The sequence below is a fragment of the Chiroxiphia lanceolata genome, chromosome 1 (assembly GCF_009829145.1).
Source record: "Chiroxiphia lanceolata isolate bChiLan1 chromosome 1, bChiLan1.pri, whole genome shotgun sequence".
NCBI lineage: Eukaryota > Metazoa > Chordata > Aves > Passeriformes > Pipridae > Chiroxiphia > Chiroxiphia lanceolata.
The window spans coordinates 126,827,000-126,854,393 of record NC_045637.1 but is presented as its reverse complement, the minus strand read 5'-3'; the positions used below and the strand labels follow the sequence as shown (position 1 = coordinate 126,854,393).

The following is a 27,394-nucleotide window of genomic DNA, read 5'->3' as shown; positions in this document are numbered from 1 at the left end:
GATGGTATCCTTGATAAGTGTGATAATGATGTTATGTATTTATCTAAGAGAAGACAAACTTTCATTCCTGTTCTAAACCAGGACAAACTAAGGTACAACTTCATAATCAGCTTTTATATATAGGAAGACTGTGCCTTCATAGTCAAATGTTTGTGATATTAGATCTGCTGAATACCAGAACGGTTAAAATATGTATTGCTTTGGGCACAGCACTGGGAATAAAAGGGCTATTAACCATTAACCCTATTAACCATTTCACTAAATTTGCAATGACATAAGACATCTTTATAAACTGGCTGAATTACAAAGAGCCTCATTGCAAGTAAGCTATAGTCTACTTTTTTTTTTCTCATTGCAATTACCATGCATTCTGCATCCATTTGAGACACTATCTGCCAGTTTGACCTTGGAATCTTGTAGCTGTTACAGTACTTTAACTAACAATACCAATTTTTGCTTCTGCTATTTAGACCTAAATCAAGAATGGAAGTGCAATAAAACTTTCCCAAAGATAAGACTCCTAAATCCAATTAGCATTTGTAACTGGTTAGCTGTTCAATATGTATGTTTGTATATATCCAAGTTAGCAGAAAATGCAGATTTTTGCAGACATCTTGGGGGCATTTATATTCCACCCACAAGGAGAAAATGCCTATACATTTTCAAGAAGAATATAGGCCCAGTATGCAATCTTCCAGCTTGACCTGACCAGCAATGCTATGTAAATACATCCTGGAGCTAGAGATTCTTCAGCAGTGCTTTCATAACTATTTGCATATGAAACTCTATGCAAATTAATGGCAGGCAGGGGCTTCCAGAAAGTCACCTCCTGGGGAATTATTAATTGCCCAGCCTTCTTTTATCACCCAAATACAAGAATTCTGTGTTATTTAACATGTGTTTTACATTTAGAAACCTTTTTTTTTTTTTAGTTTAACTTGAAAAACCATCTTTAAACGCAAGGCTTAGTTGTTCTTGGCAGCTGACCATAAATTATCAGAACAAGGCAATCAATAAATATACATGTTAAAACTCAATGACTGTAGCCATCAAAACAGTCATTGGAATATTTATACTCTGTGAAACAAGGGAATTATAGAAGCTGTCACTCTTCTTGACAGAAAAAAGACACCATACATGCTGTTTAACTTCAACTATAGTTAAAAAGAAATGGTACACAAAATGACACAGATCCACACAGTTTAAGCAATGAGCCAAGGGTGAGGAAGACCTTGATTATTCTATGCTGCTTTGCAACTGAATTTCCCATAGTTACATTTTGTGCAGCATTTTCAATTATACTTTTTCTGTGAACTACAAAATCATTCTTGCCATTAACCCCACTTTTAAACCATCAGACGAATCAATTGGGTCTTTTAAAATTCAGTAGCCCTTAAATAGCTTCAGTGAAGCTTCACATGGCACATATCAACTGCAATGACTTTTTGAGATTTTAAACAGAAGAAGGAGTAAAGGCTGAAAAGATTGACTGAGATGATGTGATGAAGGAGGACATTTAAAGAACAGAATGTTTTTTAAGTGAAGTATTTGCTTTGACAATACTTTGGACACTTTACGAATCATCCCATGAAGAAATATGTAATATGGTTCAAATCAAGTAGGCCAGCTTGTTAAACATCAAACTGCTATATATTTTAGCTTTGCAAGAAATGGGAAAATTGCCCACTACTTTTCCACACATTTTGTTTTACATAAAATATTCCTTCTCATGATAACTGGCAGATAAGAAATCCACAGTATTATGGATCAAAGAAAAGGTTGCGTAGTAAGTACTATGGTCATTGTGACCTTATAATCATACTATTATATCTGTTTTATACGGTGATACTCTTAATTCTTTTGCACTATTTTGCTACTCTGTTGCTTTCAAAAGAGCATGCCTATTTTTCAGTTGTATATCTACTCTGCCATTTGAAATCTCTTTTGCTATAGATGTGCAGCAGTATAGCATAACATACACTGGAGCAGCAAGCAACCATAGGCAGAGGAACTCCAGCCAGAGGAGCTCCAGCAAGCTGGAATGGGAAGGACTATCTCCAGCAACAGCCCACCTGTGCGCTGCTGCTTCCCCTCCTTCTTTCCTTTGGAATCAGAATTCCTCGTATAATTGAAGTATGTGGGAAAGGTTCCACTGACCAAGGATTCACCACATATGCAGCCTTCATTATGATTCTTGTCTAAATAGGAAATAACACTCAACATTGCCATTCCTAAATAAACACCATTTCTTCCTGAGCTATATATTTTTTTTCCAGAAATAGTACTGTCTTGAACTGAAAGCTCAAGTGATGAAAGTAAGCAGACAATTATCTCCCCAATTAATTTGCTTAGTTTTTAAATTTCAGTGACTCATGTCCAACCTCGATTTGTCTAGTTTCAGCTTACATCTTGAGGATCTTCACTATCTTAACAGACTGCTGACTAGCACATATTTTCTTCCCATTAAGGTGTATTTAGACTGATCAAGTTGTCTCCTCACTGTCTTTTGCAATAAAGCTCTTAAACCTTTTGAACCATCCTGTCATACTTTTCTGAACTTCCTTGAATCTTTCAACATCCTTTTTGAAATATGGATGTCACAGCTGGACAAACTTACCAAGGCTGCATCCAGAGCATGTTATGTTCACTCAGTGTTCCCCTCAGAAGAAATTCAAGGATTGCATTTGCCTTTCTAGCAAGAACTTATATTCAAGTGATTACTGAACAGGAACAATTAGTGCTTCAGAGCTGCTGCTTTATGGCATGCAGTCTTTTAACTCTAAGTCCTTTGCTTCATTTCTAGATAACTGACAGTCTTAAAACAGAAACTCCTTAATAAGAATAGCTATTATCACCCAGAAATGAGAAGAAAGGAAAGACAAGAGAGGAAGAGAGGTTGATTCAGACAATATACTTGTTAAATAATTTATTCTTTGAGATTTGCCCTTGCTATTTCCAATATTTGGTATCTGAGAAGCCCTGCTAACCTTTCTGACAAGTGTACACTAGTCAGTGATAGAGAATTTAATCTCCAAGAATACTTTCTGTGCCCTAGTATTGAGTTAATTGCAGTGTTGTGTAATGAAACAGTTTGTCTGAAACTGTTATTTCTATTCTGAAATTTTTTATTTTGCAGTCTGTTAATCTGAAACAATTTTCAGGGGTATTCCAGAATCAGACTGGTCTGGAAGTTAGAGTACTGGATTAAAAAGAAAATGGGTGGGACTCTGTGATCTGGTGAGAAAGAATGTAAAAAGGCATAGGAAGGGATTACAGATTTGAAATGTGCTGATTAATCTAATTTAATTTAGACAAAATTGATGCACTCATTTGTGTGCTTGATTTTAAAGTGGTTAAAGAGTGGTCAAAATTGATTTAATTTAATTGGGTTAAGCTAAAACTGTTTTAGCCACTTTTAAACTGCTTCAACGTCCACACAAAGCAGTTGAACCTACTTAGCTAAATGGAATTAGAAACTGATTTTGTTAAACAGGAACAATCCCTATCATATAACAGTGACAGATAAATGACAGAGTTAAAAACAGAGACTTGTGAAGATGAGGTCTTAATAAATGGGCACTACAGGATAAATGAATGAATCATGAAGAGGGAAAAAGAGTGAAGGGCTGAATACAAATGAAGACAGAATAGACAGATATACAGAGAAAGTAGAAGAGAAGATGGAACACACAGTGGGGAAAGAAGAGCAGTTTGACTTTAAACTTCCTAGAAAACAAACAAGACCAAATAGTTAAGACAAAATAAGGACTTAACAAATCATGCTTCTAAGAACAACCATTTATGTCTTGGTCTGACAAAGTTGCTAATGATTTTTGCCTGAGTAGAGACTGAGACTCTAATTTGTCTCTAAGAGTGGAAATTTGTTCATTCTTGCCATGTACTATCTCAACGAACTATTGTAAGAAAACATGCTTATTATGATCTTTTTCTAAGATGCCAGGTGGTAGCACTTAAAACCTCTTGCTATGGGAGTAGAAAGGGAATTTATTTTCATTATTCATGAGAGCCATTTTTGAGGGATAACTAGTAACATGAGCGTAGTTGCAAATCAAGTGACATCAAGTGTACTTACTTCTGGGGCTACAAAATGAAATGAGGTGAGGTAGTTACTTAAATTCTTAACAATTACTTATGAAATGAAGGTATATTGTGGTGACAAAAAGTTACAAGAACCAATTTCATTAGCCCCATGACTTTGTAACGTTTTGTTTGCATACACACATGTTGGTGCCATATAGGCAAAACTGACAGCTAATATTGTGCACACAAGGTTAAGTGCTGCTTTACATTGTAAAAGGTTCATTTTGATATCTGATCTGACAATTCAGAAATATTGATCCTCGTGATTATTTGCTTTTTGTGTCATCTTCTGGCATGGACATATTTTGTCCTCTGAAATTCTGTAAAATAAAATTAAAAAAAAAAACAAACAAATAAACAAAACAAAACAAAGAAAAAATGAAAAACAGCCCAAGTAAAACAAAAAAAAACCAAACCCACACCCTTAGAAAACAAACAAAAAAATTGCCCACAACAACATGAAAAGAATTTGGCAGTGGTATAATGAAATTAGAAATTTTCAGAATAAAATACTAGAATTAGATAGATAAATCTGACTAGACTGAAGTGGCACAGAGCTTCTCAGAAGTCCTGGAAAGGAAAATTTCCTCTTGAGACATCTCAATCAAACAGATAAATCTAGACTAAATAACAAGACTGAAAACAGTGTTTTAAAAATACAGCCACAACTCATTTACTATCTCTTCATTTTAGCTCCAAAAGCTTTATAACCTAGAAAATAAAAAATCCCATATACAATGTTCCTTCTTTTCTTATCAAGAAATATTTTAAGGAAATTTTTTTCTTCACATTTTGAGAGTAGAAGGATTATATGGCTGTATATTATGTAAAAAAGTAAATTAAATTTTAGGTCAAAATTTGTAATTATAAAGCATTTTCAAATATCTGGACTTGGCACAGCTAAAGAAGGAGCCATATTAAAATATATATCAGTTAAGCTATAAACACAGAAAAAAAAAGATGCACTGAAGACAAAAAGTCTGATCCTGTAACTGAGCATCCTTAAGCTATCTCTGACTTGATCTGATATGTGCACACTGAACAGTATTACATGAAGAAGGTTGCTCTGATTCTGGGCTCATGCTCAGGCATCATGATATATATCTTTACCCATGTAATGGAAAATCCACAGCACAGATTACTTACAGATGAACAAAAGTACAAGAATAACACCACTATTTTATCTGTGCTTAATAGTATAAATTCAAAACAGGTAAAGAGAGCTACAGGATGCCCCATGTATGCCTCATCCCTGGAAGTGTTTAAGGTCAGGTTGGATGTATCTTGGGTAACCTCATTTTTTCATAGGTTTTTGCCCTCTGAAGCCACAACAAAATGTAAGAGACTGTGATTTTGGCTGGTAAAACAAAGCATTTCCTAACAAAAATCACTACTAATAACTAAGGTCTGAAACAGGAATTTTAAGGATCTATCTACTAGCCTGCAAATTTCTTTGGTTGCTAACATACAACTTACATAAATTTTGCCATTTTTTTTAAACTGAAACTTTTTTTATCTTTAATGAGAAGAGAAATCACCATAAACTCAAACATTTAGGAGATTATATGCTGAGTAAAGGAGAAAATATCAGTATCTTTTTTCCATGCATTTTTCTGGGTGATGGATTAAGTTACATTGTGAGATTCAGCTTCAAACATTAACTCACACAATTAGCCAGACATAATTAGACAGTCAAGTAAGAGTTGTCAGTCACTGAGTTTTTCATCTTATGACCTGTACAGATTTCATAAGGTGAAGGCCAAAATGGACCACAGCATTTTTATTTGACTAGCATTTATGAATTCATGTATCATTATATAAATATTACCTTTGATTAAGATCTCATTAAAGGTCGCTCTGTCTCATATCAAAATGTCAATAACACTCCTAAGAAGGGAAATGTCATTTAACTAAGGCTGTGCTTATTAATCTAATAACTTTAAAAATGATCATAGAAAATGACTTTTTTCTCATTCGAGTCCCATTGTTAGTTTTTTCCCTTGAAAAAAATTTTCTTTCTTCAGAGATATTTTGCAATGAAAGCATAAAACAGTCAGTATTTGAACTGATATTTATCCCTGGACTGAAGAACTATCAAAGAACCCTCCTGCCACCGTGCTTCTTTTTGGCTTAATATAACATTTTTTCTAAACACTGGTAAAACCTTTCCTTCTCTCAGTTTCATAACCTTCTCAGTGTAAAAGTGACAAAACAAAATAAATAGGATCACCGTAGCAAAACTCTCATTGAAATCAAGAGAGGCAAGTAGAAACCCAGAATGCAAAGACATTTTAATATTACCCAACTTCTACCCAGGCATCAATCCTTATTCACTGCCACTGTTGTTTGGAAAGTAGGGTTCCTTGCTTCCTTGTAACCCCAGCAGAAGTGAATGTGGTTGGATATTTCAGGTAGGTGATAAATCAGTTTCATGTGTCAGGTCCACAGATAAACAGGAAACACATCAGTGAACATCTGACATCATCCCCTTTGACACGGAGTTTGCCCAAAATGGAAGAACAGCAATAGAAGTTCTCTTAGTCACCAGCTATGGGATTTTACTGATGCAAAGCAGCAGATCTTTTTCCTACTACTCCACAAAGGAATCAAAATGCTGGACTAATTTAGACAAGTTCTGTATGGATCAGAATTGGCTTCCCAGGCCATGTGTTTTACTGATTTTCCTTTTTTCCTCCTTTGACCAAGATCGACAAGGCTGAATCTATATAATCTGTGCATCTTGGTTGTTCCTAAGTACTAGTCATATGTAAGTCCAGAGAATCCCCATTTACATTCTGCTTCTCCAGACAATACCAAGACTTCTGCTATTTATTTCCTTTAGTGTTCTAGATTATCTAATTTGTTTGAATGCAAGGATACACCTAAGAAAGAAGTGAGGCAATAACATGCAATACATACAGATTAATTACTTTTTACATATGGGATAAACATGGCAAAGAATTTTTAGGATAACAGCTCTAGACAGCAACTGTACACGGTTAATACCATGATCAGTTCTGAAGTGACTGGTGCCAATTCTAATGCTTCTCTTGTATCATAGAATCATCTAGGTTGAAAAAGACCACTAAGATCATCAAGTCCAACCCTTAACAAAGCACTGCCATATTCACCCCTAAACCACGTCCCTAAAAGTGTCGCTTCCACACATTTTTTGAATCCTTCCAAGTATGGTGATTCCACCACTTTCTGAGGCAGCCTGACCACCCTTTCGGTGAATAAATTTTTCCTAATATCTAATCTAAAACTCCCCTGGTGCAACACCAGTTATAAGGTATAACATTGTGAGTTACAGAGTATAGTGAAAAGGAAAACATGAAAAGCCGGAGCAGAAAAGCAAGGAGAGCATATGTGAACAGCCTAGACAGCCCGGCGTCTGAGGAGCTCTTTCTTCGCCAGTGAAGGGACTGGAATGCCTGCACGAACAGTCTTTCCATTGCAGCAGCACTGCATGTAATACCAAGGACAGTCCACTAGCCAGAAACCTCATTATTGGGATGGTACCACAGGCTGCCACAGAAAGGGTGCTCTGCCTACATTAGACAGTTACTGAAGAGTGTGTATGTCGCTTAGTGGTGCTAAACTAAGGTGCAGGTGCAAGTGGGTGCACACTGTACCATAGCACACTGTGCTCTATGTGTGGATGTGCTTCCAGAGACCTTGATGGGAGCATCCTCTATGGTGAGATTGCTTAGCAGGATGCACTGGAAAGCACTGAGTAAAATGCGTGGTCCTACGCCTTTTACTCCAGTGTGCCACATCAGCCCATTCAGCCTTGGTGACATCACCAGTAACAGAAAACGACAGCGTAAGGGCAACAATTTTGACTCATTCTTTGGCATTTTATAAGCTTAAGTAGTCTTGGGATTGTCACAGAAATAAAGAATTTGCTATGTTATACCCTCAGAGCTCCAGTTTAAATGAAGGAAGTGAAAAATCACAAATAGTGAATGGAGAGTTCCTTGGCTATGTGTCCTGTAGAGGCTTTCTAGTACAAAATTGTTCCAGTAAGGACATGGAATAACTTATGTTCAGTAATTTGCTTCTAGTTCCACCTGGTTCAGATGGTAACATAAGACTGTTTCTTGGCTAAATCCACCCACTTTCAGTTTAGTTAAATCATGTTCCTTTTGGGACTTTGCCATCAAAATGTAGAAAACATTCAGATCTGAAGATATAAAGAATATTTTTGTACCACAGGAATATCAATTAAGCTATCAACTCTCTAGATATGTACATAATGCTACATGGCAGACAACTCGAGGTCTCTGAGATTTTTAGATAATTCCCCCCTGTATAACACACACTGTAATTCAATAGAGCACATAATTTAAATGTCGATATACTATTATTATTTTAATACATTTTGTGACATGAGCTCTTCTCAGATATATACAATCTCTCAGAACTTAAAACTGCTTCCTAAATAGTGTTTGTGAGTATTTGAAAGAAGATCTCTATCTGGTCTCAAGACTGACTGCAGATATGTACTATACATTACGATTGTATGGTGGATGCCAAAAAAAACAATTCCCTGTGCCTATTAACATGCAATTCACACATCAAATTTCTCCTTCAAATCTGCAGAGGGTGCCCATCTTAAATCTCAGATTCTATGTTTGATTATTTGTCCTCTTTATACCTGTGTCTATGTCCAGAATGCCTTTTTTTACTCTTTCTACCTCATAGCATCAAGAACACAACACTTATGACTACATAAAACACACTAAAATAACATCATACCCTTTTCATTATGGATGAATATCACAGATGAATTTTCTAGTGCTAACAGCAATTTTGAATATAGTCAACAGGTGGACTGTTCTTCTAAAGTAAGACAATCAGAATTAGAAGGTAGAGAAAAAAATTCCAGTGGCTACTTTCCTAAGCAATAATTAATTTGAAGCAATTAATTAAGAATTTATTTCTTAATGTATATAATTAAATATATATAAATTTAATTTATCTAAAATGCCTATAAAATGGATCTCCATCTTTGTACCTGTAACAGATGGGTTTTATACTGTGTTCTCAGAAATAACTGTACTTCATATCCTCAATGGGCACTTGAGTCAGCATGATTCTGATTTCTTTGGCCCTCTCAGCTACAGACAGGCAATCTGAAAAGACTCAGTAGGGCTCTGGCAGACCTGTGAAAGTAAAGTTCTGAGACAGGATCTTTAATGGCACGGGAAAAAGGTAAATGATGTTGTCAGGGAGAAGGTTGGTAAAGCAACTCATTTACATAACTTGTTTACACATATCAGGATTAACTCTCACATGAAAACAGAATGATTACAATTGAGCTATTTTCACATAGTTTTACATGTGTACACAGAGACATATGTCTTGCAGCTTATCCAGGTGTATTGGGTCTGGCTGAGCTGGAGTTCCTTTCCCCATAGCAGCCCTCACCAGTGCTGTGCTTTGCATTGGTTAGCTAGAAGGGTGTTGATAACACACCAGTGTTTTGGCTACTGCTGAGCACAGCATCAGCACTGTAACATTCATTTCTTAATAGAGGGCAAGATCTTGGGAGGGGACACAAGTAGGTCAGCTGACCCAAACTGACCAAAAGGATATTCCAGACCATATGACATCAGCTCAGATATAAAAGCTAAGGCAAGGACCAGGAAGGCAGGCATTTCATTGTCTCCAATGGCTGACTGTGAGGAACTGGCCAATGTACTGGAGCTCTGCTTCTTGGGACTGGCTGCCCATGCTGCTGATGGGAAGTTAGAGAATAAACGTTATCTTTCGCTTCGCTTTTGCATGCACAAGCTTTCGCCTACCTCCTGCTTTAATAAACTGCCTGAGCCGTCCCCAAGAGTTGTATGCCATCTTACTCTCTCCCCTGTTCAGCTGGGAAGGGAAGTGATAGAGCAGCTGGGTGGGCAACTGGCGTCCAGCCATGGTCAACCCACCACACCAGGTGAAGGTATCAGTGTACAAAGAGTGTACCTTATGTTCTGCACAGCTTGCACATTTCATAAACCTTTTCCAGATGCAATTTATCTCTATTGCTAGCCTCACACGTCTTCAAAATATCTGCCTTTTTTCTTCAATTAATTTTCTCAGTCCTCTAAGCTTCTTCCTACTTTAAGCTCAGAATGAATCTTATGACCAACCTTAAACCTTATTCTCCTTACACTTGACTTCAATATAAAGTTGGCTTCTATCTTTCCTTGATACTTTCCTGTCATCACTAACAAGCAGAATTACAAAATCTAGGCAAGGATTAAAATTTCAATGTCATTTGAATATAGATGCTTCTCAGTCTGTGGGAAAAAAACCTCACATCATGTTTTCCTGACATCCTTGACATTTCTTTTAAGAACAACTAGGAATAACAGCATTAACAAGATGAACATACATCACAATTATATTATGATCATATAAATGAAATACTATAATCAACTCTTAATCATTACTTAGAATATTACAAATTTCATATGGAGAAAATAACTTACATGTATAATGAATAATATTGTACTAGGACTAATATAGTTGTAAGTTAATTACACACTATGTAGCTGATTTAGTTGCATTTAGCTAAGGAGCTGTTCTGAGCTCACTGCAGATTAATTATGTCTTTAGGCATATACTCTCTTTTATAACTGTCACTTAGGACAGTAGCTGTTGACTAGGCTGCTTTATAGACCTTCCCTTTATGAAAACAAATGCAACACACCCTCAAAACAACACAATAAAACAAAACAAAAAACCCCAGCAAAATCCCTGAACATACAAGACTCAAAATCTCTACTAGCTAAGGTATGCAATGGTAAAACATCAGAGGACTGAAAGTTTCATTTCACTGTACTTCTTCCTAAAAAATATCCTTTGTAGTATCTGCTTAGTAAGTTCATAATGCCTAATTGCATTTTATTTATTATAACTTGCTTTCCCAATCATGAAATTTAACATACATCTTCTGAATTCTAGAAATTATTCTATTTTACAAATCCCTTATAAATTAAAGAGAAGGATATAAGTAACTGCCAAAGACTCTCTCCATGATTCTTCTTAAAGTTTTTACTGAGTATAGCAAACAAGTCACTCTCCACACCAGAATAATTTTATGACAGGAACGGGTAGTAAGGGATAGCAAGTGCATGAGATATTCATAAATCTAAAACAAGGGAGCCTTTCCTAGTTCAAGGCATTTAGCATTGTTCTCGCCTCATTATGAGCAGTTAACTGAGACTCAAAGACCTAAAAAGACAAAAGAAAGAAATCTATATTGGAAAACAGAAGGGGTATATGGTAGGTCAAAGTTAGTCACACTGTAAACCAATATGAAATTTTCAGGTTTATTGAAAAACTGTTGGAGCAGCAACTAAATTTTAAAGCAAATCTCTTAATCATTCCCACTTCCTGTCATTCTTTTTGAAGCAAGGACTGGTGCATCTCAGCCAGATATCTTTGGATATAACACATTTATTGTGGCTAGTGTGCTTCTCTCATAATATGGAGACACACAGGCCAAACCATTGATAGTCATTTAGGTCACTTTAGGATAAGCACATTTAGGAAAGTTCATAGCAGGGGAATGAACTATATCCAGTTTGAATTGAGACTCCCAAACTGCACGTTTTGTAGACAGAAGGGACTCAGCATCATTTGCTACACTCCTACTGAGCAAAATTACTTGCTACTTTAAATATAGCCCACAGAAATATATTTTCACTGAACCTGACAAAACCTACAGTGAATTCAGCACAAACCTCAGTATTCTTACTGCACTGTAAGGGAAATCACACACACAAACCTTAATAAATCTATATGTTATACATACATATTTTCAGAAAGTTCCAGCACAGACTGCCATACCTTCACACTTTGGCATTAAAATAAAAATAAATAAATAACCAAGCAAACAGGAAGAATAATCTAAGTTCTGTCAATTTCTTTGTACTTATATAAAATAGAATAAATGGTACCTCTGGAAATCATCTTTTTTTTGTAGTAGCACGTCTCATTACGTAGTAGAGTAAGCTATGAAACTTTGGTTCTCTGCATGAAAGTACCTTATACATTCCATGCAGTACAGGGAACCCTCCTGTGAGGGTACTCTGATACACTTTATGAATGGCAGAAGACTATGATGGTAAGAGGGATTCAGAAGGTAAACTAAATCCATACGGGTAGACAGAAACTAGCTAACAGGAAACACCACCAGCAGCATTGCAGTATAGCTATTACCAACTCTAAGGATAAGTAGTTATGTTCTAGTTATGGAATTCACATTCTCCACGTCCAGGGAAATACCACAGCACATTAGCAAGAGGGAATCTTCAGACAGGCTTCTATTGCTCCTTATTTATGAATTGTTCTACAGATCCAGCTTTACGTGGCACGTGGTATAAGCTCGTGGCTTTCTGCCTTACGGAAAAAAATAACCCCCTTCAACAAAAACCCTATGTCATCATATTTGCCATATATTATGTCCAAAATTTCTGCAGATGAATTTCAACAGCAATAACGCTGAAAAGACTAAAGAGGATTCAAACAAGCAAGTAGCAAAAACCTGTAAGAATAACTAATTAGTAAAATTAGCAATGTGAAGAAATTAAACAAGATGATACATTGAACTACCAAAGACTTCTCAATATGACAGTATTTTAAATCTGGGATTGAAGTTCTTCAGAACATACTCCTTCTGAAAGACAGTAGAATTCTCTCCACAGATAGAAAAACCACTTTTACACATTTGGCTACAAGACTGAGGCTATGACATATCCAATATCAATATGGATCTTTTAATATTACATTTGCATTCACACATGGATGAATTGTTCATTTTCTTAACCCTTTTTTCAGGAAAAAAGAAGTTATTTGGATTACAAAGCAATAATACTGTTTATTATGAAGTGTTCTTTCCCTCTTTGGCACAGAAATAACGTAATATATCACAGCATTCCATTAGCACATTCTAAGTGATGATTAGGATTCACAAAATCACTTAGGCATGTGTTTATGTTCATATTAGTTCAGCAAACCAATAAACATGATTTTTAGTTATGTATACCTACAAATCCCATTTTAATAATTAATTAGCTAACACCAAATGCCCAGAATTTAACATGTGCATTTGTCCAGCCATATTAATGAAAATGCAGAAAATGCTTAAAAAATTAACTAAGTATTTAACTGCTTCGTTAGATCAGGAAAGTTTAAACACATATTTAAATGTCACATTGAATTAGTGTTAAAACGTTCATGTGCTTAAATTCTGCACTGAATCAGCAAATGCCCTTATGATATTTTCCTATGAGGGGAAACAAATTCCTTTTAACCACCATGAACACCAAAATGCTATGAGGCTTTGAAATTCCAAAATATGGGCCCACTATAAAACAAAAATTCATTCCTAGTTGTAAATATTATATTCCATAATAAACTCCTTTTTCTTGTAGTAATAAATATACCCTAAAAAAAATAGCATAGATAATAAAATTACATAGAAATTAAAAGGTTATGGGACCACATAGTCACTTAGAGGAACAACCCTACTTAAGACACCGGTATTTGAGACTAAAAATTCTGGTAGTCAAAGTTCCTATCAATGCTAATGAAATGTTCTTTCTCAAGAAAAAAAAACAAAAATAAGGCTTCTATGTAAGATTTTCTTTTTTTTTCCCAGTTTTGAAAAAAAAAATAAGGAGATTTAATGGAAGTGGAGGTTGATGACAGAGTATGGGGAAGTAGACCCTTAATAAGTTAAAATTTATGATTAAGAGAATTAAGAAGTCATATTTTTCTTTACTGGCAGAATAAGAGGCTCTTAGGGACTGGTTAAGACTGAAGGATATTAAGTCATGACCATGTAATATTTGTCACTATTTGATAGTGCATTTGGATAGTAACGTATTAGGTGTCACAAAAGTATACTTGTCTTTGTATTAGACCTTTGCTACTTTGTGATAATAATTCTTCAGAGAACACATCTTGATTATAGTAAACTTACTAGTATTAAAGAAGTTTCCCCTCTACCTAAATAACTGCCTTTTTTTTCTAAAAACATTCACAAAAACATTTTTATTGTAGATCATCCAAATGAGAATATCACCATATTGCTATGAACTCAATTATCACATGTTGTAAAGACTGAATGAAAGACTGAGATGTTCTACTTCCATAAATTCAGTTTTTACATTAAAATTCTCTACCTATTGATATTAGAAAAGAAGTCGTTCACAGTAATGTAAGTTTCTGAATTGCCATGTACAAGATAATCAAATGGACAAAAACAACAGATGGAACAGGAATCTGGATATACCAGTTCTCTTCCAGGTTACTGTCTTAATTACTGTCCTAGAGCATTCCACTCCTTTTTTTCCCTCCAATATGTTCTTGTGTATGTGTTTGCACCACATATTCAAATTTTTAGTTGAAGGGAGGTTGGAAGATTCTTATTTAAATCCTGTCTCAGTAAGTAGACAAATAAGATGTTTTCCACATCTTAAGTACCTCATGCAAATGAAATAGTCTGAATGAAATCAGCTACAGCTTTAAGCTTCCTAGGGAGCTTGACTCCGCTGACAACAACTCTTCAGCCTATGCAGGTAAAAGAGCAGCAACAGCAAAGATCCCAAGTAGGCTTACCCTAAAGCATGCATTCAGGTGATCAGTCTAGACAAAGGAAAAGCAATCCTGGACCTACAAAGAATGTAAGCCTCTAGGGGACTCTGCTGTTTTCCTAAGAGACAGCAAACCTTGCAGTCCTCCCGGACAGAACATTAGGCAATCAACCTCAGCGTGAACAGAGAGACTATGTATGCTCTTTACACACATAACAGCTACATAACGTGGTCAAAAACATAAACTAGTTTAAAATTTTCATGGAATATGGCCCAAGAGGAAGAAAAGAGACATGAAAATCAGAGTTATCTAATCAGCCATTCATATAGAACATTACTAGTCAAAGGCAAGGATATGCAATGATCTCTAGTATAATGTTTAGAACTGCCATCTGTAAACACCAACCAGAACTATCACTCTTGATTTACTCTTACATCTCGAATACTGCCCTGACACCAATAAGGTCTGCTTTCGTTTTATAATGGTATCTGCTGTTTTAGCATAGGGAAGGTTGCACTGTGCCACTGTCTAGAATAAATTGCCTTAAAATCTATCTCAGTAATATTTCTTTCCATATGGACTTGTACTAAAAGACAATGCAGATGTTTGCAAGTTCAGTTTATGATGCTCCGACACTCTAATTACAGAACTGCAAGAGGCTTAGCAGCATATGCTCTGTAATACAGTTACAAAAATTCAAATGATAGTTAAACAGTGTTGTTAACAGTTTATCTCCTATTAACATCAGATAAATTTATGATTTATTTAAAAGCTAAAACAATTAAAGAAAATAGAAAGAAAATGTTTATGGTTAAAGATCCTCAGTACTGATTTATGTCAACCTAATTTTAGCTCCATAAAGGCTAAACTCTTAAGTTAATTCAGTGGCAGAACAGTAAATTCAAAATGATGCTTGCTTCTGGGAAAGCTACTTTAGGACTCTCATCTTAAGATCTATTCATAGTTTCTTTCAGCATTATTATCCACAAAATGGAAAGCAATGCAAAGTGTTATTAGCAACTATAAAGGAAGTCAATGGGAAATAGATGAATCATTTGGTTTAAAAAATTTTAGCCCTTTTTGAGATAAACCATTATCTGAGAAAAATAATTGGTTTTTATTTAATATTTTTAAGTTGTTTGTGTAATAAATGTAAAAAAGCAGGGTCTAGCTAAGTTGGCTGCAGAAGAATGATGCTTGATTCTCAGACGACTACAACTGTGCCTTTGGCTTGGCCTACAGCTATTTGCTCCAGTCAAGGAGGAGCCTCTGAAGAACTCACCTATCTTTAGGAATAAAATTTATTAATTATGAGACATCAAATCATAATGAGATATTTTTTAAAGAACTTCATTATAGTTTTTGCCTGATTTCTCTGGGTTTTTTAGTTGGGTTTTGTTTGGGTTTTTTTAATCTTCCATAAATGTGTGGCAGTTACAATACTGCTAGTATGCCCACATTTAGAAAATTAGGACTTACTGAGCAATTTTCCAGGTACTTTTATTGATTAATCCAAGTAGAAGTAAGTTATAAAAATGGTTTTTAAAAAAAGAGTATAAGTGAATAGACTTTGCCTAGCTCACAGTATTTCCTAACTTTTAATGAACTAATTCAAACCCAAAACCTCCACTATGATTCTGCCTACACAACTCTGCCTCCATCATGCATCCTGCATGTCTGTGGCTTGTTCCTAGGACTCCTGTGGATCTCCTGCCCCTCTCAATTATTAGAAGGTGGCTCTGGTAGAGAGAAACACTGAGTCATTTCTCTTGAATATCCACTTTGAAGAGAAAGCACAGAAAGCATAGATATTTTGCTCTTTCACACATTTTTCCTGTCCCTAAGTGTATAAGATGGCTTCTTCCTCCTTCCCCTCTTTTCAACCAGGCATTTAGTGAAAGTCAAGGTTTCTAATGTTTAATCACAACAGAACATTTCATGAGGCATTCTTGGAGTTATCAAAATACCCACTTTGTCTCACTTTGAGATAATCATTTGAGAAGCACTAAAAATAAGCATTATACTTTCCCTACATATTTGATATCCTTTAATAACTTCCCAGTAAGAGATGAACAGCCTTGACAGTCACTTTCATTTTAAGTGATTATTATCTAACTGAAATTGCTTGACAACTAAGCTACTTACCCCTAAGCTTAAAAGAATCGTTTCTACACATCTTAGCAGTATATAAAATTTTTGACCATGCCAGTGTGGGGTTTGCTAACAGTGCAGATGAAAGTCCTTCTCAAGGTAACAAAGAATGTTACAATGTCTTCTGGTTTTTGTATTTATGTGAGAGTATGCCTCACTGTCTATTGGTCAACTCATCTTCCATGGCTGCTGCTCAGGTCTCAATCAGCAAATGATTATTTCACCATGTTCTTCGCTTATTATGAATTTCACGGAATTATCGTGAACTTCACTGAATATATTGCGAATTTCAGAGAATATATGCCCATCAATTTTATCACAGAACCCATTGGGTTGGAAAAGACCTCTGAGATCGAGTTCAACCTATGACCAAATAGCATCATGTCAAACAGATCATGGCTCTAAGTGCCAGGTCTTTCCTTAAACACCTCCAGGGATGATGACTCCACCACCTCCCTGGACAGCCCATTTCAATGTCTGATCATCCTTTCTGTGAACAACTTCTTCCTAATGCCCAACCTAACCCTCCTCTGGCTCATCCTGAAGCCATGTCCTCTTGTCCTGTCACTGCTTGCCCAGGAGAAGAGGCCATCCCCCACCTGGCTACAACCTCGTTGCAGGTAGTTGTAGAGGGTGATAAGGTCACCCCTGAGCGCCCTTTTCTCCAGGCTAAACAGCCATTCCTCATAGGACACGCACTCCAAATATATCAGAGAATCACAGAATCACAGAACGTGCTGAGTTAGAAGGGACCCACAAGGATCATCAAGTCCAACTCCTATCCCTGCACAGGACCATCCCCAAAAGTGACACCATGTCCCTAGAGTATTTTACAGGTGGTTCTTGAACCCTGTCAGGCTTGGTGCTGTGACTACTTCCCTGGGGAGCCTGTTCCAGCACTCAATCACCATCTGGGTGAAGAACCTCTTTCTAATATCTAAAAATATCTAAACCTTCCATGACACAACTTCAGGTCATTCCCTCAGGTCCTGTCACTGGTCAGCAAGAGAAGAGATCAGTGCCTGCCCCTCCTCTTCCCCTCATGAGGAAGTTGTAACTGCAGTGAGGTCTCCCCTCAGTCTCCTCTTCTCCAGGCTGAGTAGACCAAGTGACCTCAACCACTCCTCATACAGCTTCCCCTCAAGGTCCTTTATCACCTTCCTTGCCCTCATTTGGACACTCTCCAATAGCTTAATACCTTTCTTATATTTACAATTAACAATGTGCATTTATACTTTGCTATCACTGCATAACAGAAGAAACTGGGTCAATCCTGGCAAGATCTGAGAGTAGACTTGCAAGCAATTGTTTTCAAAAATAGGAGTTTGTTTTGGCGGAATCTATATCCACTTTTTTCCTCTTATTTTTTGAGCAACAATGGCATACAGTCATGAGCATATGGGGGTTTGGTTTGATAATTATTTTATTTGCATGAGGTTTTTTAGTTTTTTGGTTTTTTGAGGGGTTAATTTCAAGCATCGAACTGAAGAGTTACTACTGAATTTTATGAAAATATTTCTCTATTCTAAGATAGCATGCCTTATAAATGAGTCGGGAAGTGTTTGCTTTTGTTTGTTTGTTTTACAGGTCTGAGATACAGACATGGAAAAAAGCTAGGATAAAATAAAGATTTGCAAGGGTATTACAGCACACAAGCTTATCCAAAGCAACTGTCCACATAGACATGTTGAGCCACCATTAACGGTAAGTTCTTGAAGAAAGCAGCAAGAGTTATACTGACTGTTTTATCCATAGGGAAAAGGCTAACCATGACAAATACTATGTGCAATGACATACTCTGTCTACACATGCACTCCCTTTGATAGTTTATAATAACAGCAAGTTGGCCAAATGAAGTGACATAACTGAAATTCCACTACTGAAGCAACTGCAGAAATGGAAAGCCCAAGAATACAGTCTGTGATAACTCTGTCTTTGATGATCACTGGGATAGATATCAACCTAGTGCATGAATGTATCACTATTAAAGCTGGTCATGTAGATTACAAGGAAAATAACAAAACAAATGCCCTGAGCAATGTCATCTCTTCCAAAGTAACTGAACTTGCCACTGTCTGACAGGTGGCCTAATGTTTCCTGTCTCTGTCATGCCTGCTTATTTGTCCTCTAATATTACCAGTTATGTTTGTCCAGCTCACCAAACCTGTGGCTTTCCAAGACAAGCTTCCATTTTCAGATGACCCTACTATATTCTTGCAGAGGTTTTTTGGTTTGGTTAGGTTTTCTTGGAGGTGATGTTTTTGTTTTTTAAAGCAAATATGATTTAATGCACTTTTTTTTTTCTTGGATATTTAGCTTGTTTCAGTGACTCCAGTATTATTAGGAAGCAGATGGAACTTCTCTCCTGGTATCTTGCCATCCTGACAGAATGATGGATGTGAGCACTTGAAAAATCTTTATCTTATTCTACATTGCTCTTAGATGTTTTCTAGCTCCTGCTTTGAAACTGACACACAGCTTGGCTTACGCTTTTTATGGTACTTCTGTGCTTCGTGCTTTCAGCGGGTTGAACATTACACACAGTCATTCACCTACTACATCTTACTCTCTTTCTTAGTTTTTTCCCTGTACTTAGACGTAGTACAGTACTTACACACACATCAGAGCTTTCAGACTGCTATAGAAAAAATTGTCTTGTTCGGCTTCAACATACTAATCAAACTTTTCACATACTGTCTCCAACATTCCTTTTCAACTTAGTGTATCATTTTCCTTCTGAGGGGCAAATTTAATTCTGATTGCTGCCCTATGTTAAAAACAACTTGATTGGTAAACGAGGGGAGAGCAGTGGATGTCATGCTCAATTCAGTAAGGTTTTGAACACTGTCTACCTCAGCATTCTGGCATCCAAGTTGGGATATTATGGTCTCGATTGCTGGAAAAAGATTAAAGAAAATAGATTGGCTGGATAAGGTGGATCACAGGTTAGAAGAGCCAGCTTCAGGCAGATCTAATAGCCTGCAAGTACCTATGAGGAGGTTATCAAGATGAAAAAGCCAGATCTCTTCACAGCACATAATAGGAGGAGGGGAGGCAGATAATTTATGTTGAAACGAGAGATTCAGACAGGATATTGGGAAAAAAATCTTCATCATAAAGATAGTCAAGCACCTCAAAAGGTTGCCAAGAGATGTTGTGCCACCTCCATCCTTGGAGGCTTTTAAGACCTAAATGGATAATGTCCTGAGCAATGTGATCTGCTCTCACAGCTGACCCTGCTTAGAACTAATGACTTTCTGCAATCCCTTCCCACCTGAATTATGGTCCTAAAGCACTAAGAGCCCCATATCAAGCACAATTTTATTCAGTTTTAATCTCCTGGCCTTTCTAAGCATGCATTTAGATTGTTTGTTATTACATAGAATTTCTGCCATACTGTTACAAAATTCATACAGCAGGTTCTATTCACGCTGGATTAGAGACTGTGCTTATTACTTGGCAGGAATCTATGAGGCAATGTGCAATATGTTGTAGGTCACCAATAGTTTTCACAGTGCCTTGGAGAAACAGTAAAAATTAAGAGAGTATAATCCAATTGAGTGTAAGTTTCTGCATGTAGGCAGGAAGAATCAACTGGGAAACACCTAAGTGAGATATGAAGTAATGGTTCTGGAGAACAGTATCTGAAATTAACAACAAACCAAAAGTCAAATATGAATAAAGAAATTCATGCTAACTTTAAAAAATGTAGATAGTACATGTAACACACATGTTTGAAGCACAAACAAGAGATGCAGTTCCTCAGACATGAAGAGCCGCTTAAATTCCTTTTCCTTCTAATTCATTCAAGTTGTGAATATCCCTATAAGACAGAACTAAGAAGCCACTTGTGGGGCTTTTTTTTGTGGCTTTTTTTGTATTATTATTTTGTTATTTAAAGCTGCCCTGAAGGAATAAAGAATGCAACTATTCTTTTAAACAGTTTGGACTATGTGAATACTAATGGAAAAGGTTGCTTAGAGTTCTTATTAAGTGATTAGTTTTTCCTTTATATTTTTATAGGACCTTCAAAATGACAATATAAATTTAGTGCTATAGCTGCTCGTAAACCATTAAGGACAATACAAATATCTTCTATATAAATGGGAAGGTAGACAGTCCTGAAAAATAGTTCTGGTTTGAATGTGAGGAAGTAAATTTATGCAAATTGTTGTCAGTCATCTATGTATTCATTTCACTAGCAAAACAACATTATAAATGATCTGTAGCCAACAATTCTTCATTTGAAGACATGTGATGCAAATATTTATTCAAAACAGAAAGAGAAAATCAGTTAAGGATAAGCATAAGTCTTACCACGCCAATAGAAAAGTAGTTATTGATGATGTTGTAAGGCACTGGGTCTCCTTTCTCATCTTTATCATTGGGTATTACTTCGAATTTCCACCTGTCCAGTAAAATCTCTGAGCTATTCTCAATGTCTTTTAAGATCTTCATCAAATTCTCACCTTCATAACCTAGCAAAACATAAAACCAGTTATTTAATCAAGCATAATAAAGTTTCATTACATTTTCTTTCTCTTTCTAGATAACTGGTTGGACAGGGCTCTGAGCAACCTGATTTAATTGAAGACGTCCCTGTTCATTGCAGGGGGAGACGGTGGTTGGAGTAGATAACTAACCTTTAAAGGTCCCTTCCAGCCCAAACTATTCTATGATTCTATGACTAGAAAAATGAAAACTATGCATGTAAGACCTGAGAAGCAGGATTGTCTGATGAAAGCCTGACAAGAAACTGAAAGGTTAAAAGTAATCTACTATTTTTTATGGATTGTTTCAATGTGGTTTAGCATAACAAATCCAAAATTTCAAATCCATAACTGATGACTTATCAGCAAAAATAACATTTTCCATATTTCAACAACCTCTTAATGTGTTTCATCCTGCTCTGTAGAGAAATCTCACTCTTACTTGCCAAGAAGCACTCACGTGTAATTCACTACTAGTTCACTACATTGTATACTAAACTGAGTAGAAAACTTATTTGCACACTCCTGAGTACACACAAGAAGGATGTGTGTATGCATAAAAACTGTGGAGATTTTACTAAGTGACTATCAACTCTGAATACTATCCAGACCAAATGACTTTGTAATAGATAACTAAGATCTGTGGATTCATTCCTTCTTCAAATAAGAAGAAGAATTTTCATATTCAAGCAATATGTACTTCCCGGATCATTAACGGCTTTAGCAGGTAAAACCATTGAAAGCCTCCTTGCTCAAAACCCACTGCTGATGTATTTCTTTATGGCTGTATGATACACTTTTGCTAGTTACTGCTAACCACTGCATAACAGCAGCATGTACAATTCCATCTGTCTGCATTCTTGAGATCACTCGCCAGCAATTTAGTTTCTGGAAGCCCTGTCTCCTCTCCCATCTACGGAAGTTCCAGAAAATCTGTATTATGGTATTGTTTACCAAAAGCAACTGGGCAAAGAATGACGAAAGCCAGAATATTTTAACACCGTCTTTTTCTATTTTAGTCCAAATTTTAGTCCACTTAGAACATTAAAAGTGAATGGAGGAACAGCTCCTGACTAATATAATCAAATGCTTTCATAGCTGACCCTGCTTAGAACAGGAGATTGGACTAGGGAACCTGATTATTCTGTGACTAGTCTATGAACTATTGAGAAAGTGAGGTAAGGCTGATTTAATTGGATTTTGGCTTGTTTGTTTTCCTTTCTTTTCCCCCAAGACTATGAGAATGTAAACAATCAGGTCATGACAGAGAATGAAGGAGGTCCTCAATTATAGTTAACAGAGAAGTTCTATAGCATGAAAACTACTAAGAATCTGCTAAAGACTCTCTGGTAACAAGGCAGACATTTGGAAAGAAAACTTGGATGAGACAGAAGTAGTAAGGTATCTGCAAAGGCTGAGAACTTTCAAATAAACAGTCAAGTTCCAAATACAAAATATCTCGACTGAAACAACCAAGACCTGAAATAGACCTGGCTATGAGCCCATAAAACATGCTTTCACCCCAGATTGAGTCTTGCCTAAGTCTTTCTTCCTTGTGTCTCCTTCAAGTTATCCTGGAATGCAAATTCTAAATGGAAATAAGTTATTGAAGTAGCTGAGAGTAAAGCTCCATACATCCAGGAAAGGATGCAAAGGATATTAAAGGTTTGACTGTATGTATATTCTTCTTTCAGCATTCTTTGCCTTCTCATTTCCTAATAAATAGCAACACAGCACTTATCGTCTGGAATCTTCTATAGGAGAACAGAAAGGGAGTGGACTAAAGGAACTAGTCCTAGGCTGAGACACATTTTTCATTTAATATTTTTAAATATTAAAAGAAGATGAAACCACTCCAAACCCATTATTAGCTGTTTTCAGTAACCCTTTCACAAAAGTCCCAACTAAAACCCCTTTAAGACTACTCCCTTTACAAGGTATTGATTAAATCAATAACTGCAATACAGATGGTAAAAAGCCAACCAAACAGCTATACACTACTCTCATTACACCTTGGAGCCTTTTTGGTGACAGCAGAAGCTACAAACAAGGTATGAAGAGTGATTAAAACCTTTAATATTTTATATATCTATACAACATTTACAAACAGCTCATTCCAAAAAGAGGAAAGGTGATAATGGTTCATAAAAAAGAAATCCAAATATAGACTTGGATGGAAAAGTTAATTTTTAACTCCATAACACATTATATTGTAATTTGTGTTTACCTCCTCCCCATCTCAGACACCTTGCTAAATCATTGCCGGTCCCAAGAGGCAGTATAGCAACTGGAGGATGCTTAATCAAGTTCGCTTTCTCTGTGAATAAAGAAGGAAAAACATAACTAAGGAACTTTGTTAGGTTTTGTTTCAGTGAACAACACTTTTTGTGTATGAAATTATGCTGCCTGATCAGCAGTGAGCATTTTACCAAGCCAGTCCATTATGCAGCCCCTTCTCCAGTCAATATTCAATCCTTAATCCTGATTTACTTGTTATCAAAAGGATTTTTGTAACCCATAGACAAGCATTTATAAGCAATGATACTCAAGAGCTTTCCAAGACTGAATATGGTGTGCTCTCTCTAGTTCTCAGCTCTGCCATTCCCAGCTACAAATGCAAAAGAGTAATAGTTAAGAGCATGAATAATTAGGCGAACCTTTTAATTTTTAATTTGGGTGACCAAATCTGTGTTTAACCATGTATTTACCTGGATTTGTGTCTACACATGAGCACCATTACCAAGAAGTCCTTGGAACTAACACCAGGACTTAGTTGAGTTTGCCCATCAGGAATTAAACCTGCTATTCTAAACAAGCACTGATCTATTTGATCAAGTCTATTTTGTATTTAATAAGCAATGTTTTGAAATGCATAAATTTATAGCATCTTTTCAGTCTTTACCGATATTTTTGTAGCATCTTAAGCCCAAGGATCTCTGTTCAAAATCCAGTGGGAAAACCATCATCGAGAAGTGGAAAATTCTTTCTGAAAAGCTGGAATTATGGGAGCTATCCCCCAGGTATAACATTTCAAATATAAAATTTGTCAAACAAATAGCATGTCGAGTTTAAAAGTTATATTTGGTTTATCAAACAATCAGTTATTTTGTTCATAGAATTATCAGCAATAATCAGGAATTTATCTATAAAATGGATGCAGCAGGGACGTCTTGATATTTATCAATACTTTAGAAAGATTTAACATTCACAATATCAGTGTACTGAAAATCTTTAAGAGAATTAACTATTTAATAAAATAATTTAAAAAAACATTTAAGTCTCAAACTGATGAGAATTCTTCCTTCCTTCCTTCCTTCCTTTCTTCCTCCCTACCTCCCTCCTTCTTTCCTTCCTTACTTCCTCCCTTCCTCCCTTCCTCTCAGCTAAGACTCTTTGTATATTAGGAGATCTGGGAAGACCAGACTAGACAGGATCTAGAAGCAGGTGCTTTCTCTACACTTCACATGCCAAAGTGCTTTTGCTCCCTAAAAGGCAGCATTGAAAATCTACTTCCTGCACTTATGAAACAGATGAATCCTGGATCCCCCCAAAAATTTCTTAGTTCTGTAACACAGAAATTGCTGCAGAAGATAGTAAGTTATGAAGAAAAAATAGAGTATTTTGTCCAAATAATGTAACTGGAAGAGAAAGTAACTGCATGACATTTTAGACCTCGTGAAAAAGGCGATGACACAATTAAGAGCTGCAAAACTTCACTCCTTCCACATTTAGGCAATACACCTGATATTTATGTACATTGATTTATGACTCTGAATGCTATTTGAGAGTTACAATCAGCAGCTTGCATTTGCAAAAAGATTTTTTTTTCCAACCAAGTTTAGAAATATGCCTTTGCTGTCATTCTTTCATGACATCAGTTTTAATTTTCAGTGAACTTTTAAAAAGTTTTCTGGTCCTTCCCCCCCAAAGCACACACTTTTAAACACACTCTAGATAAACTTTCAATTGTGTCATTTGACCTCTCTTCATCCCCTTCCTAATTTCCATCGTCACATATGCCCGTTTTTTTTCTCTGCAGCCTCTCTAACACCAAATAAATGATGTGGAAGACATTCCCCCTAATAAGCTTTGAGAAGTTTAAGTCTGTAATACCTTGACTTCTGGGCCTTCCTAACGATTTGTACACAGGACTTTACACAAAACTGACTGAAAGAACTCCAAAGCTGAACCATCTCTTAGTACATTATCTCCATTATAGGATAATAGAGCATAAACAAAAATTTGGTAAGTGAAAGAGCAAGTGAGTTAAGGTAAATTGTCTTAAAATAACAACTTAGATTTGATTCAATTGGAGAATAGACTCTGAAATGAAATTAGAATAGATTAATTCAAATTTCTTGCCTTCAGGGAACCCAGAGCACTACAAACACTGGACTTCTGGAAATTTTGGATATCTTTTTCAATTTGAATATCCTTTAAAATAATCATGTCCCAAAATAATACATTTCAGAAATTTAAATGAACAAGCTCTTGTTTGAAATAGCTGTATCCATACATTGGTATATAAGGAAGAACATTAAAAGGAAAACCACGAGTCAAGCACAACTATGCAAACGGTAGAGATTACCTATGCAATCCAAAATCCAGCCTACTGTTCCATCTCCACCACATGCTAGTACTCTGAACTCAGCAACATCTCGGAAAAAATTTAACCTAAAAACAGTAAATGAAGACACCCAATTATGATAAATATTGGGCATTATGCAAACATTTTATGGCTTGAGACATTTCATTTAACAGTAAATGGCAAGTGAACACTTGAAATAATAATCGCTTCTGCTCATGCATTCATTTTTTAGACAAATACAATCCAACATTGCATTATCTGAAAAATTTCAATCAAAGTTGATAATTCAATGGTTATTATGGTACACTAATACTAGAAACCATTTGAACCTGACAGTTAATCCAAAGCTTTGTCTAAGTTCAAATCTTGTTTGAAAGTACTGTCAGAAAATATTATCTGTTCACCTAGTTGTAAATAGATAGGTAGTCTCTCAAGACAGAAAAGTCTAATTTATCTAAATGCATTAGCCATAACATTTCCTTGTGAAGTTCTAGATATAAAAGTATATGAAAACATCATATTTCTGGTAGTATACTACTACATATTAAATTGAATATTCTCTGGTTGGTAAAAACAACGTTCCATCATTGTTTGATACAAAATGAGAAAGCAGCAGATTTAAGACACCCATTTCATCATCCGACAAACCATATTTTAAAAGTAAAGTATCTTTGGTAGTATTTGCCTGGCTATTTCTGCTTCCATATCCATTGAGTATTGTCACCCCATTATCCCTTTCATTCAATACCTATGTTCCGTAATGCTGACAAGTGAGTATATATTAAAACAATCCTAAATTGCAATAATTTAAGTTTAAAAGCATCTTTTCATGATAGCTTTTGACACATGCTGAAATTAGTCCTTACAAATAAATCGTGACTAGACAGAAAACTTCCAGTAATTTTGTTGAATAACTCTGTGTGTGTGAGTGCATGTGTGTATGTACATTCACACACCTTCTATTCATTAGTGTGACAGATATCTTAATGCATATTCTATATTCTAGTGACCAGATCTGATTTCCAGTTTGCAATCTCCTAATAAATGCACAACTAATACATTGTTAAAAATTCTTAAATGTGAATAAATATACACAATAGCTTGCAAGTCTCTAATTCATACTTTTTCCTTATGAAACTTTAATGTTTCACAGGGAATGGAGTTCCTGTCCCTAGGAAGTCCTAAAACATCTTCTAGGCCTCTTGATAAAATCAAGAACACTTGAAAAACTACAGAGTAAAAAAGTGAGCAAGGGAGAAGGAAATGAAAAGTACAATGATCAAAAATTTTACATAATATATAGAAGATGACAGGACAACTTCTTGTTCTATTAGTTTTGGACCAGAATTTCAAGGTTAGCAAAGCTACATAGAAATAAGCTCAACAGATGTCCCACTCCCTCTAATTTTCTCTGCTCAGAAGAGCTCTTAGGCAATTTCAAGTGTCAAGTACAATGCCTGAA

General features: G+C 35.9%; 1 protein-coding gene across 1 annotated transcript in view; it reads right to left on the bottom strand.

Moving 5' to 3' along the window:
• Positions 1 to 27,394, bottom strand: part of DGKB (diacylglycerol kinase beta) — a 310,728-nt gene that overhangs the window by 168,354 nt on the left and 114,980 nt on the right. Inside the window, 3 exon segments of the mRNA XM_032699151.1 lie at positions 21,172 to 21,332; positions 23,572 to 23,661; positions 25,933 to 26,018. Coding sequence (XP_032555042.1) covers positions 21,172 to 21,332; positions 23,572 to 23,661; positions 25,933 to 26,018 — 337 coding nt within the window.